The 13,111-nt window shown below is 42.4% G+C and overlaps 3 protein-coding genes across 3 annotated transcripts; all 3 read right to left on the bottom strand.

Annotated features, from left to right (window-relative positions):
• Positions 1 to 1,883: 1,883 nt before the first annotated feature.
• On the bottom strand, positions 1,884 to 3,549 carry LOC103977529 (uncharacterized). The gene is made up of 2 exons (XM_009393075.3): positions 2,538 to 3,549; positions 1,884 to 2,329 (listed from the first exon to the last, which is right to left on the bottom strand). The coding sequence occupies exons 1-2, from the start codon at positions 2,934 to 2,936 to the stop codon at positions 2,318 to 2,320; spliced, it is 411 nt and encodes a 136-aa protein (XP_009391350.2). The 5' UTR covers positions 2,937 to 3,549; the 3' UTR covers positions 1,884 to 2,317.
• A 1,568-nt stretch (positions 3,550 to 5,117) lies between these two features.
• Positions 5,118 to 9,388, bottom strand: LOC135607041 (protein disulfide-isomerase SCO2-like). Its single transcript, XM_065098522.1, has 4 exons — positions 8,856 to 9,388; positions 8,637 to 8,763; positions 5,690 to 5,749; positions 5,118 to 5,421 (listed from the first exon to the last, which is right to left on the bottom strand). The coding sequence occupies exons 1-4, from the start codon at positions 9,252 to 9,254 to the stop codon at positions 5,339 to 5,341; spliced, it is 669 nt and encodes a 222-aa protein (XP_064954594.1). The 5' UTR covers positions 9,255 to 9,388; the 3' UTR covers positions 5,118 to 5,338.
• A 676-nt stretch (positions 9,389 to 10,064) lies between these two features.
• LOC135606419 (putative leucine-rich repeat receptor-like serine/threonine-protein kinase At2g14440) lies at positions 10,065 to 12,665 on the bottom strand. The gene is made up of 9 exons (XM_065097443.1): positions 12,501 to 12,665; positions 11,887 to 12,427; positions 11,307 to 11,770; positions 11,087 to 11,222; positions 10,929 to 11,000; positions 10,740 to 10,808; positions 10,577 to 10,648; positions 10,424 to 10,495; positions 10,065 to 10,339 (listed from the first exon to the last, which is right to left on the bottom strand). The coding sequence occupies exons 1-9, from the start codon at positions 12,580 to 12,582 to the stop codon at positions 10,312 to 10,314; spliced, it is 1,536 nt and encodes a 511-aa protein (XP_064953515.1). The 5' UTR covers positions 12,583 to 12,665; the 3' UTR covers positions 10,065 to 10,311.
• Positions 12,666 to 13,111: the final 446 nt, after the last annotated feature.

The raw sequence follows: 13,111 nt of genomic DNA on the forward strand, positions 1-13,111 counted from the left end.
TTATTGACCATGGCATTCCAAAAGAGATTTGAGCATCACCACTAATCTCTATGAAGTCCAAGGACAATAGTGACAAGTACAAAGACAACGAAGCCATTAGGTAGGTCGTCAAGTGAATAGCGAAGCCGGATGGGAGGATATAAAACGATGTAAGAGATGAGGATGATGCCACCATTTGGTAGGCTATCTGGAAGAATAGCAAAGCAGGAGAAATGAGATAGTATAAGAGATGAGGATTGCCATTAAAGCCATCGTTGGGTTGGCCGTCCGGGAGGATGAAGTCGGAGGGAGGATAGCGGAACTTTCACAAAAGTTATTCTTATGTTAACTTAATATTTTTGATAATAAAATTATCTTTTTATTTTTATTTTTAGCTCAATTTTTGCACTTGACATGATCGAAATATTAAAGATAATTAATTATAAATGTAATATATAATTAACCCTATTCATAAGATTTGGATGATTGAAAATGTTTATGCACTAGAAAATGATAGGAAATCAAAAATTGGAAGAGATTCACACTGAAAGGGAACCCTAATGAACTCGAGAAACATACATCGTCTCATAGCATATCTGGCAAGCTCACTAAATAGTCCTTATGATAAAGATAGACTGATGATAAGGTGCATCATTAGTCATCGATGGAATGATCTGTTATAGACTAAACTTCAATGGTTAAAATAGAATAATAGACCCTTTTGGCTCTCCGACTAAATATGATCTTATTGGACCCACAGTGGATGCTATCTGATGAGTTCCATCACTACCAGTGCTGTGGTATTTGATTCTTCATTACTTCTTTGCTTTCCGTCTTTCCGACCAACATGGAACTAAACACAAAAGTTGTCGGGTGAAAATATTAAGATCGATCCATAATAATTGATGTCTACTTTCCAATAATTCTCATCATGCTATAGTTATCACTTCAGCTATTATAGTGTGTGTGGATTGCCTTTTTGTGAAACATCAAGCATAGACATGAATCAAGTAGAGAAGGATAGAAATCTCTATAGTTATTTACGTTTAGTATCTCGATCCTTATACTTTCAAAAATTACATTGAAATCTCTATACTTACGAAAATAAAATATTAAGATCCTTATATTGGATTAAAAAGATAATTTCATAAGATTAAAGATCAAGAAAAATAGGATTAAGTATTTCACTTTCGTATATAATTTTTGAAAGCATAAAGACTAAAATATTAAAAATAATTAATTATAAAAAATAATATATAATTGACCCTCCATCATTCATCCAAATAATGTGCCTTGTCACATAGAAAGAAAGAGCCTCATCCAGCATATCTGAATCCTTCTTAGCAACATGTCTCCAAACAAGACTTCACAAGTGTCATGGATTTTATGATGGTAATCAGGGAAAATGGTCAGCTACAACATGCTAATGATCCTTGCATTGCATTCAAATGTCAACTCAATTCAGCAGGATGCTTTTACTCTTCTCCTCCTTCCTTTTCCTCTACACATAAAGATTCATTTTGATCCTTTCTACCGAAACATTCAGACTGAAATCAATCAAAGAAGAAAACAATAAAAAGAGATACATCCTTTTCTTAGTTTCCTCAGACAACAGTAGTTAGTTGTCATCCCCCTCCCCACTTCCCCTCACTTAATTTCCAACACATTGCATCCCCTACTTTTGTCTTCTTGAGGGGAAAGGCAATGGTCACACAGTGTGGTGATACCAAGAACAATGAAAGAAATTTCACATCCAGGAAGTGAACACCCAAGTATTGTATTAGCTCCTCAGTCCCTGTCTCCCTTTGTCATCTTTTGCTTCTCACACAGCTCAAGCCAAAGGACAAACGCGTGACTGTTCCCCAACCAAGACAGACCCAACAAGACTGCAGCAGGACGAGAGCTACTGAAAGAGCCTTCCTCTGATTCCCACAAATCAATTTCCCACGTCCAAACATTTGTACAAAAGTGAAAGAAGAAAAGAAATAGTAAACTGTTAAACACCAACCTGGTTGGAAGTACAGTAATTCCTGCTCAAACTACACAGATCGATCCACATGAGAGAGAGAGAGAGAGAGAGAGAGAGAGTAAAACCAATTCCCTCACAAGCTACAGGAACTCCTCAATTGGCCTGCTCCACCTCACTCCCCACCAGGAAGAACTATAGGAGTTCCCACTCAAGTTCCAGTACTTAGACCAACCAGCAGCTCCACCTTAACTAGGAACAACAACATCAACAAGATTTGGAAGACGAAGGAAAACTAGTCATGACACTTCCCCGACCTCTGTCTCCGCTGCTTTGGCACCATGAACAGTTTCATGTGCGCCATACATGGCCTCATACATCCCCCTGTAAGATACAGAGCAGATAACCAAATTCCATCAGGTGTCATAATCTACATAGGTTTTGCAGATCCAAAAGATTTGAAGAGGGCCATCGAAAGATATATATTGTGAGATTACACTGTAATCCTTAAAAGTCCTGTTTGACTTCAGGATAAAGGGCTCGAGAAATCAAGATAGTTCTTTTAATTCGGAGGATTAGAACATGCACAGACCTGCACAGGCTTATCGTTCTTCTTTGCGGCCGAGCTGCAGTGGGACTTCTTGAGCCCAAGGAGCTCCTTCCACTTGATGGATCCCCTCAGCGGCCGCTCCCACTCCTCGCTGGCCCGAAGCTCCTCCCTCAGGGTGGTCATCCGCTGCGGCCCGCACTGGTGGCTCTCCTTGAGAGGTAGCAGCCGGCCCTTGAAGAAGAGCTTGTCGGCGTCGATCATCGAGTCCCCGCCGACCGCAAACTCGAAGTTGGGATCGGGAGGAGGCCCGGGGTTCCGCGCCGCGGGCGGCTCCACGACGAAGTCACTGGAGAAGGAGATGCGGGGGCCGATCGGCGGTGGCACTGCCGGCACACCGCGGAGTCCCTGGTGCTCCGAGTTGACCATGTTGATGCATGCCATCACCAGACAACTCCTCCAAAATGCTTCCTCCCAAGAAGCAGATACCCTCTCAGTGTATCAACCAAGCGATGGCTATGCGAACGCCGATGCCTCCTCTACTTGGGATAGACTATATATATAGCGAGAGAGAGAGAGAGAGAGAGAGGGCTGAGAGTTCTGCCATGGTTGCATGACATGTACTGTTGAATATGTTTAGGCTGGCATCTAGAACTGTCAATGACTGTTGATTAACCATCTAACGCTTTGGTTCGCCATGGCCATGTATCGTTGCAGTATACGAAGAGTACAAAGATTGGAGGGATAGTATGGCGTCTACAATACACTCTGAATGAACTCACAGGAAGAAAGATGCAACCCTTGTTGTGGTCCCTTGTAGAAGACGATTAAGGTGTCGGTGGAAGCTGGCGAGTTATACATCGTGATAAGGTAGCAAATCTTTATTCCTAATCAATAGGTTCCGACTCGATGGAATGCTAATAAATCAGCAACCGATGCATCTCCCATGGAAAGGAATGATGATTTATGGATCGACACGAGCTTGTTTCAGAGACTACATACATTGTTCAGAAACAGAGTTTTAGTTGTGAGATGGAATCGACAGATGATATCTGCCTGTCATAGGTTTTTGGTGGACTCGATCAACTTTAATGCATCAGCTAAAACCTTCCTTGTGGCATCATCATCTTTAACTGCATCAATGCATGAAGAGTAGGTAGGCGAAACCAAAGCAATGATCTAAACTGCAAGTTCAAGTAAGAACAGTGAAAAGTAGCTCACTAGTATGAGCTGAATCTTGCTGTCTTTTGTGCCATCAAGCTGATTGCTGTGCCCACATCAAGTTTTTCTTCGGAAGAAGGTTGACCGAGCAGTTTATGCAACATGAAATAATAATTTAGGTGGTCGCAGTTCACAAAAGACAACGTTCTGGCAAACACCATGAAACTAATTGGTAGCTCGCAAAACAAGTTAATTGAGACATGTTTTCGGTAGTCATCATGACAAGAGGCTATTATAAACCAAAATGATGTCGGAAAACCTACAATTTGAAGGATCCAAACAAGTGCAGGATGGCTATTCATGCATTGTTCGTATTATTGTGTTGGATTCCTACTGCTGGCTTGGGAAGGAGAGAGAGAGAGAGAGAGAGAGAGGTCATGGATGGGATCCCAGCATTTGGTCCCAAGAGATTCGCAAGCTTACTTTAAGGAAAGGAAGATGGAGTTTCCATTGACTGGCCTTTGACTCATTTGTCATTAGCAAGACGTGAGCTGGCGATGTGGACAGCTCGATAAGACCACGTGAAACCCAGAGATCTCTCCCTCCGTTTTCATCACAAGAACAAGAAAACTCTTCTTCTTCTTCTTCTTCTTCTTCTGAACTTTTTATTCTCTTCTTTTTATGTACATATATACATGCATACTACTCTATGAAGTATATTACTCGGAGCAAACTTCGATAAGGTTCTGCTTGTTTTCCTTTGCTTATAATACCATCAAACCTTGTGATCTGCCTTCTTGGGGTGTGGAGATCGGGAGCTCCATGTGGGCACATGAATGGCGCCTTTACCACCTTCCCTTACTACCTAACTATTTTACTATACTATACACACATGTGAAACGTTCAAGTGAGACTGCCAATTGCACCCCCACCATCCTAAAGTAGTATAGTATTCATTGTTTCTGTGCCTCGTTAACCTTGGTGAAGGATGCTGAAGCTAAAACAATGAAGCATACTGATTCTGTAGGACACGCATATTGGTGATTTTAAAGTTGGAAGCAATCCCTCTTTCTATCTTTTCAACCAATGCCTATGTTCAGTAAGTGACACACAAGTCCCAAGGTAGATTTCAGAAAACCAGAGCTTTTACTCCCCCAACAAACACTATGGTTGTCACCCCACATGCCCAGAACGAGTGGAGCAGTGCTTATAATAGTGATGAATCTGCTCCGTTGGCAAAGGGGAGCTCGTGGCCTGGAGCGAGTCCTCTCTCTCCTTTGGTCTCCCCTCGTGGCGGCAAGGATTCCAACTTTGAGGAGCTTCATGGGGAAAGGAGTCTTTGCGCTCATCGGATGATTGCAATGGAGTCCTTTGGGCCTGTGAGTTCTATGCTCCCCGCCCCCCCCCCCAAAAACCCCAATGCACTTCCAAAGTCATCAATGTTATTATATACATTGGCTGGAATGGTTTGGAGGAACAATGATCGATGATAGTTTACAGGTAGTAGCTAGTTTAGTTGTGAAAGGAAAGAAAAATGATAGCTTGAAGAATCCTTCAGGATATCAGGTTTGAGAAGAAAAAAGGAAAAACAAAAAACAAGGATGATAATGCAGTAATGCTTACTACGAGTGTATGTACCTGACATCCTTGCATGTTCAAAACAAGTTTGGGAGGCACTGCCCATGTCATCTTAAGGACCAATGGGGGATCACCTTTCCCTTGCCCAAAGAAAAGCCACCTTGATCTATCCAATTAGTTGTGTATGGGACTGCCAAGGAAGTGATTCATCATACCCTTTGAAAACTCAGAACCAGAATCTTTTAGGCTATCAAGTATCATATATATATATATATATATATAACTCTAAAATGCCTGTTGTGGAAGATACATGGGAATCTCATTAATAAACGTGAATAATGCTTCTACACCCAATTCATAAAGGAATCTTAAAGATCATTGATGAAAAATTACTCATCATTGTAAACAAGAAATGCTGCTGCCATGGCAACATAAGGCAATGGATTAAGGTGGTTTACCATTGTCCAAATCTTCCATCACATCGATGTCCTCGCGTGCTGTTATTTTCTGGACATATCCTAAATAACGATCAACCAGAATGTGAGATTTAGAGATGTGTTGTTAAGTGTTCAAAATGTTCATGTGTCAAACAATAACAATATAATTTCCCAAACATAATATATCAACAATAACAAAATATATCACCCGAACATAATGAAAAAGAAAAGGTAATTTCGAATTTAAAATAAGTTTCATAAATACAAAATCAGATCATTTCGAATTTAAAATGCTTCATGAACCACTTTTGTGTCCAGAAGGATCTACCATGGAACCCTCCTTGCCTCCAGCAGCACCTCTTATAGGTCCGCTTTGGTTAATGTGATCTTAACAAAATAAAAAGGAGAGGAGAAACAAATCCAGCAGAGCACATTCCAGCATTGGTCAAGTTGGAACCATGAATAAAGTTTCATCACATTCACATTTTTGGAATAGGAGACTAGCTGACCTTAATAGGCAGGAAATGTTAATGCACATAAGAGAAAACGGCAGAGATTCAAATGGCCATATATGCCTGTTTTCTCTACATTAAAAGTTAATTCTACTATACATGTGTTTGGCATTGGAAACTGCATGCTGGCAAATAAAACTAAGACAACAAATTCAGTAAATTCGGTAAGTGTTTGATGCCAAAGCACTGGTCACCAAGTTATAATTAATTCTCATTTTAGAAAAGTTCAGGCACTTTAAATATTTAAAGACAAGACTGTGTATATTGATCCTCCGCAGACCCAGCATTGACGGAAGCCTTGTGCACTAGCACACCCCTTATAGAAAAGTTCAGACACTTATCTTTGTTCCGTTTCCAGTATATATACCGAAATTGCTCAAACATAACATGTGGATATAAATATTAGAAGATATCACAGATCATGATGATATAGGAAAAGAACCATGCTGAACTTTTGTTGAACAAAAGGATCTAAAAGACCAAGTTTGGACAAAGGTGTTCTTTGGATTTTTATTTCAGATGTGAATTTGGAAAATTAAGAACCTATGAGTTTAGAATTTTGGGGAAACATTTTTTTTCTGTTTTTGCAATATAGGAACCCATGACTAAAAGGTAAGGCTTAACCAATATATCTTAAACCCCAAAACAAAGAAAATAAGGGAACTCAAAGTGGCTGGAAATTCAGGCAGCAAAGAATTTGATTGATAAGCATCGAACATTTTCAATTTGTGGAAGCAAAAATGCTACCAAATGTTTTACCTGTTCCAAATCAGAATGTGCAGGAATCTGTATAAAGGGAATTTTCCAAGAAAAGCAACAAGATTGAAATGAAGAATCATGGGAAAAATATATTACTGGATTTGTTGGTTGTTACCTACTTACCTAGCACCAGAATTTTTAAGCATCACAATCATATGCCAGAAAAAAAAAATTCTAAAATTTCAATTCAAAGACTCCATAGTCTATCATGTCACAATATAACAAACCTTTACATAGCCTTCAAAGAATCAGCGGCGATTCAAAAAGTGGAAAAATTCAGAACCTCAAAAAAATCCGAGAAGTCAATAGTTTGATTTTCAATTACTTAATAGTATTCCAACTCAGTCTAAACCAAAATAAGTTACTTATACAACACGGAGAAAACAGATTACAGAAATTATTTATAATCTCATTTCACCTGATCGAGCACAGCATTATTGTCAAGCGATTAATGAAAAAGCACAAGTGTCATTGTCCATCGAATGCAACAAATATGCAGAAAACGGTGGCAAATAGCAAACAATGAAACAGAAAGGAGAAGATGGATAAGTGTTATGGAGAGACCTTAAGCCCAACTCACTCCAGACCAATATGCCTCACATACACTGGAATTAATGTTTCCTAAACAAAACATTGGCATTAATGGACTCATGCCATGACAGAAGCTCACATGGTGGAAGAGCAAAGAACCTTAATTCATTAACTTTCTCATATATTTTGGCATATAACACATTACAAAATTAGCATTCACTTATAAAACACATGTAACAAGAAGACTTCTCCGATATCATATATCCCATAGTTTTCTAGTTCCTAACTAAAAGAGACATCAAATTTTTAAAAACTAGCTTCCTAGTAGCTAAAGAACTCTTCTAAATTTGAAATATATGAAATTAATTATAAAGACGAACTTACAAGAGTTCCTAGCCCTAGTGGCTTAAGAACTCTTTTAAACTTGATGAAAGAAATCTAATGGAACATGAACCTGAGATGATTTGATGCAACCATGGTTCCATCATAAAGCCTAATTTGGCAAGATTTAGTTCAGGGGTGGAGTTGTGTTTATTTTCAGTTGAACTAATATTCTTGGGGCAAAGTTAGTTGGGTTTTATCTAATGTAACAAATGACTTAAAGTGATTCAATATGCACATTGACCTCGAGAAAAAGAAAGAACACTAACTACTCCTACTCTCACAGACTGCAAACCCAGGTAAGTGGCATAACACGTAACCATATCATAAACCAATGCATCCCAGATTTCAAGTAACCAAGGACTATGCAAGGTATAAGAAATTTAGGTAGTGACTTCTCCAGACTCCTGAGGAACTGAATTAGGGTCTTCATAGTTGCAGGGAATCAATAAGGGTAATTCCCTCCTACATTATCTATGAGAGAGGGTTGACCAAAGAATTGGACAGATTAAGTAATAAAATTCACTAATTTCCTCTTTCCTCACCTATAATGAAATAAAATACATTTAAGGAAAGAAAAAAAAAGGTTAAGCAAAATGGTAAGCTTCTTTAGTGTATGTCTCTAGCACTTCTAGCTTCCACTTCTTCATAAATTTCTATTCAGATGAAAATTAAATCAATAATTATAGTAGTTGAAACAGCCTCATTTTAGGATCCAACCAAATCTAAACCCAAATGAAAAAGAGAAAAAAAAAAAGTCAAACGGAAGAAGGAATTGTACGTACCGATTCCAAGGCAAGGAATGCATTTGCAGATCGTCTCACGCCCCTTTTTGTTGTAGTAGCTAACGAACCCCGTCCCCTGGCAACTCCTACACTTCCCCGTCCATTCGTACACCATAGGTTTACAATCCTTCCAGGACAGAAGAACAAAGATGACTAAGGACCTCACAGTTACCGAAACCGATCCAGCAAAGCTAGAAATAAACAAGTACAATCTGCAACCTGGACATCGGGATCACATTGGAGCCGGCGGTCGATCTCCTGCTGCGACACAGGGGACGAATCCGGGTAGGTCATCGGCAGCGGCAGGGCGTCGGAATCGTCGGCCAGGTAGCTCTCCCTGTCCCGAGACCACCACCACCACTTCTTCTTCTTCTTCTTGCCGTCGTTGTTCTGGCTCTTGCTCTCCTCCTTGGCGTTAACCCGAATCCCGGGGTCCCGAGCGGCCATTCTTCCTCCATCAGGCGGGTCGCGCCGGGGTCGGAACCAGTCCGATGAGGTGGCAGCGGCGTCGGAGGCGTCCGCCGCGGCGCGGCAGCGCAGGAGGGAGTGGGAAGAGAAGCGGAGAAGAGGTGTGGATGGGGGCTTGGAGAGAAAGGAATTAGGGCTGGCGAGGGCCATGGTTAGGGTTTGAGAAATCCAACAGGAAGAAGAGAGAAGTCATCTCCTCCACTAACCCCTAACCCTCCCCCATCGGAGTTGCTCCTATGCTCCGATGAGAACGAGACGAGGTGGCGTCGCGGAGGGTAATGCACCCAACCAGATAACAGCATAAGGGGTTTCTTTTAAGCGGTTTAATGACCGTTCGTTTGTCGGCACTTGATCTGTGATCTTGATGAACGGAGATCCCTCACCGAAATGGAACCCCAGCGCAGCAAAGTGATAGCTTTCCGAAGGCGTCTGCTCTTACCCGATTGGCTACCCCTGCAACGACTGGCCTAGATACGCGTTAGCCCACCATGGGTCCCTTCCAAAAGTTGATAGTGCAGGAGCTGGAAACAGATTCGCAAATGGTTCGGACCAAACAGGCACCACCATGAGATCATGAATGACGCAAAACGTGGTATATTTTGCTTCCCGCACGTGTTTCTCCTACCATTTCTTGTCACGCGGCACAAGTGTTAGTTCGTGTTCTCACAGGCCAAACTTTCCGGGTCCACAGCTGGGTCCCACCAACAAGGGTTATACGAAAGTAGACGTGAACCCACAAATACCGCTTTTCACTATATTTACGTTTTTTTATAGTATCAAGAGTGTAATGACCATTTTTATTAGAATTTAGGGTCTTTTTTGTTATTGGATGCATTTTGTTTGGTTGCGTTTCGGCTTCAGCAACTCCAATTGTATGCACAATAGTAGTACAATTCTGAGGTTGAAAAATGTATATCAGTAGAGCTAATCGTAAAGCATCAACAATTGCCAAGAAAACAATGGAAAAATGTATATATACTGCAGCCAATTCAAACATTTGCAATCAAGTTCAACTACAAGCAAAACAAGGATGAACAGCGGCTGAGAGATCCACAACAGCGTCTCTCTAATGAACTAAAGTTAGGCAAATCTTTGCTGCAACATGTACAACGACAACAAAAGCAGCCACAGACCATGATCTCAGTAAAATCTTCACATGACAAAGCGCTTTGCTGTATTCTGGTGACGCTTTTCGTTCGTCCAGAGATCAGAGTCCATAGTTTCCAGGAGACACCCTGTTAAGTTGCCAGATTCAGGTGTTTGGCAGCAGGGAAACGTTTAGTTGAATTGGAAGATGAAAAGCCAAGAACAGAACTCACTGAATAATGGTTCCCTTTCTCTGTTTTAGACTGTCTGGAAGTGGACCTTGGAGATTGTTGTTCTGCAGATATCTTGACAAAGAATGAAATCTGTTAGTACAGGATGAGTCTGTGGTTTTGATAATCATGCAGAGTGAGAATTCCTTTACTTACAACTCTTGAAGTTTCGGAAGGTATCCTAGTGATGGAGAAACTGTTCCACTCAGCTGGTTGTTTTCCAAGTGCCTTCATTTGGCAAACAGGATTATCCAGGATAAGGAAGAAGACCCAAGTAATGAACTGAGGAAACAGGAAATGCTTTCTTGTTGGAGCTTACAGAGAAGCTAGATGTTTGAGTGAGCTCATGTCGGGTATAGGACCAGAGAGTTTGTTCCCTCCAAGCCAACTACAAGCACCACATTACTGTCATTCATCTCACTGTGTAGACCTCATTATACTGCAACACTAGTTTTGTTGCAGATGGAAGTGCATCTCTGACATCGTAAAAGCAATTGAAGAAGCTTACATGCTTGAGATTGCAGTTAACTTGGCTATGCTGCTAGGTAGTGATCCGGAGATCCCATAATTTGTCAGATTCCTGCAAGAAAACAATATCTTGTTGCTCAAAGGCCTCGTATCCAAACACAAAAGCGTTCATGCCCGGTGATGGTGTTTTGAGCTCACAGTGAGACTACTCGCATAATTTTCCCTCCGGAGCACGTCAAGCCAGTCCACGCACTCTGTCGAGGTAAACAAGGATCTCCACTCCAGTCTGACGGAGGGTTGTCAAAGCTTCTCGCCAACGCCTCCATTGCAATCACTGCACAGAACACGAAATGGAGAGAACGGATTAGATGAGAAAGATTTGTGTTTGTTCTTCAGCATTACAGAATCTCTTGATTACCATCTCTGGTGAGCGTTCTTCCACCCAGGGGGACTACCATGAAGAGTTCCCCTGCGTTGATCACTGGCCCAACAGGGGAACCCACGGCAGGGGTCAGCTTGATCTCTGTCAGCCCCGAAAGCGGCCAGTTGTCCCCGACGACCACGACACCGCCGGTGGAAACTTTGAGGCCGGAGTAGAAAGTCTTCCCGTTCACCAAAACATCGAATACTCTCCAGCTGAAAGGGCTCGGGCTCCGGTTGTCCTGGAAGTACAACGCCAGATAGTAGCTTGCGTTAGGTAGCGCCACTGCAGGCCACTGGATCGTAAGATTCTTGCCCCGGCTCGTCGTCAGTGCGTTTAGGAACGCCATTGCCGGCGGTAGATTCCAGAACTCGAACGACGTCACGTTCGTCTGGCTATCCACCACGGGGTTGGCATCCACGAATGGCTCCCAATACCGGTTGAATGGATCATCCGGATAGCTAGTTGACAATACTTATCATTTAGCATCTTCTACAGTCAAATTCTAATGAAAGATTGTTGCAGCAGAGCTACTCCAGCTTGTGTTCTCACGCAGTGATTGATGTAGCTCGATTACCTTGTGATTTGGCCGCCGTGACCGAACCGATGGCGAGCGACTGTGCTAAGTGCGTACATGGCGAAATCGGTGGAGTTGTACATGGAGCCTTCTAAGTGCTGCACCTCGAGAGCAGATATGAAAGGGCTCGACATGGTGTGCTCGTTCCTCGCCAAGCACACGCTCAGCGTCTTCCCCGGTGAAGCCATGATGATCTCGTAGTAAGACGCGAGGCCCTTCGCGTAGTTCTCCGACGTGTCGACGGTGCTCCATTTAGTGCCTCCCACTATCTGATCGAACACCGGTGGCTCGTTGCCTCCGTCGAAGCCCCCGTAGTAGTAGGTCGTTCGGATCAAATACTTTGCGCCTTTGGCTGCAGGGATCACGTAACAGTACTTCCGAGCGGATTTGTCAGGAAAGTAGCGTAGGGATGAAAGTACTGGAACAATGCCTGGAATGTTTAGATCGGTTGCATTCCCAACTTTGACGAAGCTATCATCGGTGATCCACTCGATGCCTCCAATGTTCTCCACGTTCTTGGAACCGCAGTTTATGCTGAAACCTTCATCACAACAACATAACCATTTACAAAGAACTGAGAAATGAACAAATTGACCATGAGTTATATTGATTACCTCTGTGAGGGGAAAGAGAAGCTTGGAGGGAAGGAGGGAGGCTGATCAGGAGGAAGACGAGGAGGAAGGAGAGAGGCGACATGAGGCAAAGGTTGGAGGGGATGAATGCATGAGCAGAAATGAAGGCAGTAGGAAGGAAACAACGATGATGCAGTTTGGTGGTTCAGAGTCGTAGAGAATGGACACAAGAGGTATGCAATAAAGCTGGATACGTTTCTTGAAGACATGGCAGCATTTATTCCTTTCTTCTATGCTTATTAATGTGATTCAGCACTATGTTAGTGGCAGGCCTGCACTCATGTTAAGTGTCTTCCATTTGACGTGCCCGGGTGACTCGCTGTGTCATTGAGAGCGGGTTGAGCAACGTGGAATGCCGTCACTGCATGCCGTTTGTTCCGGCGGCCTCCGCCGCGGGGGGTCTTCGTCCTCGACCTCGCTGGCGACAGCCCATGAGTTACCTTCTCCAGCCCATGACCCTACAGAAAACAGAGCGAGGAGAAGAGACAAACGGGTGTGCCGTTCCATGAGGTCATAAGGACGGCAGAGCCGGTCGAGGTCTTTCCGTACTCGAACATGTTTAATTAGGATTGAGATTAATTATATCATAGAAA

The sequence above is a fragment of the Musa acuminata genome, chromosome BXJ2-3 (genome assembly GCF_036884655.1).
Source record: "Musa acuminata AAA Group cultivar baxijiao chromosome BXJ2-3, Cavendish_Baxijiao_AAA, whole genome shotgun sequence".
NCBI classification, from domain to species: Eukaryota; Viridiplantae; Streptophyta; class Magnoliopsida; order Zingiberales; family Musaceae; genus Musa; species Musa acuminata.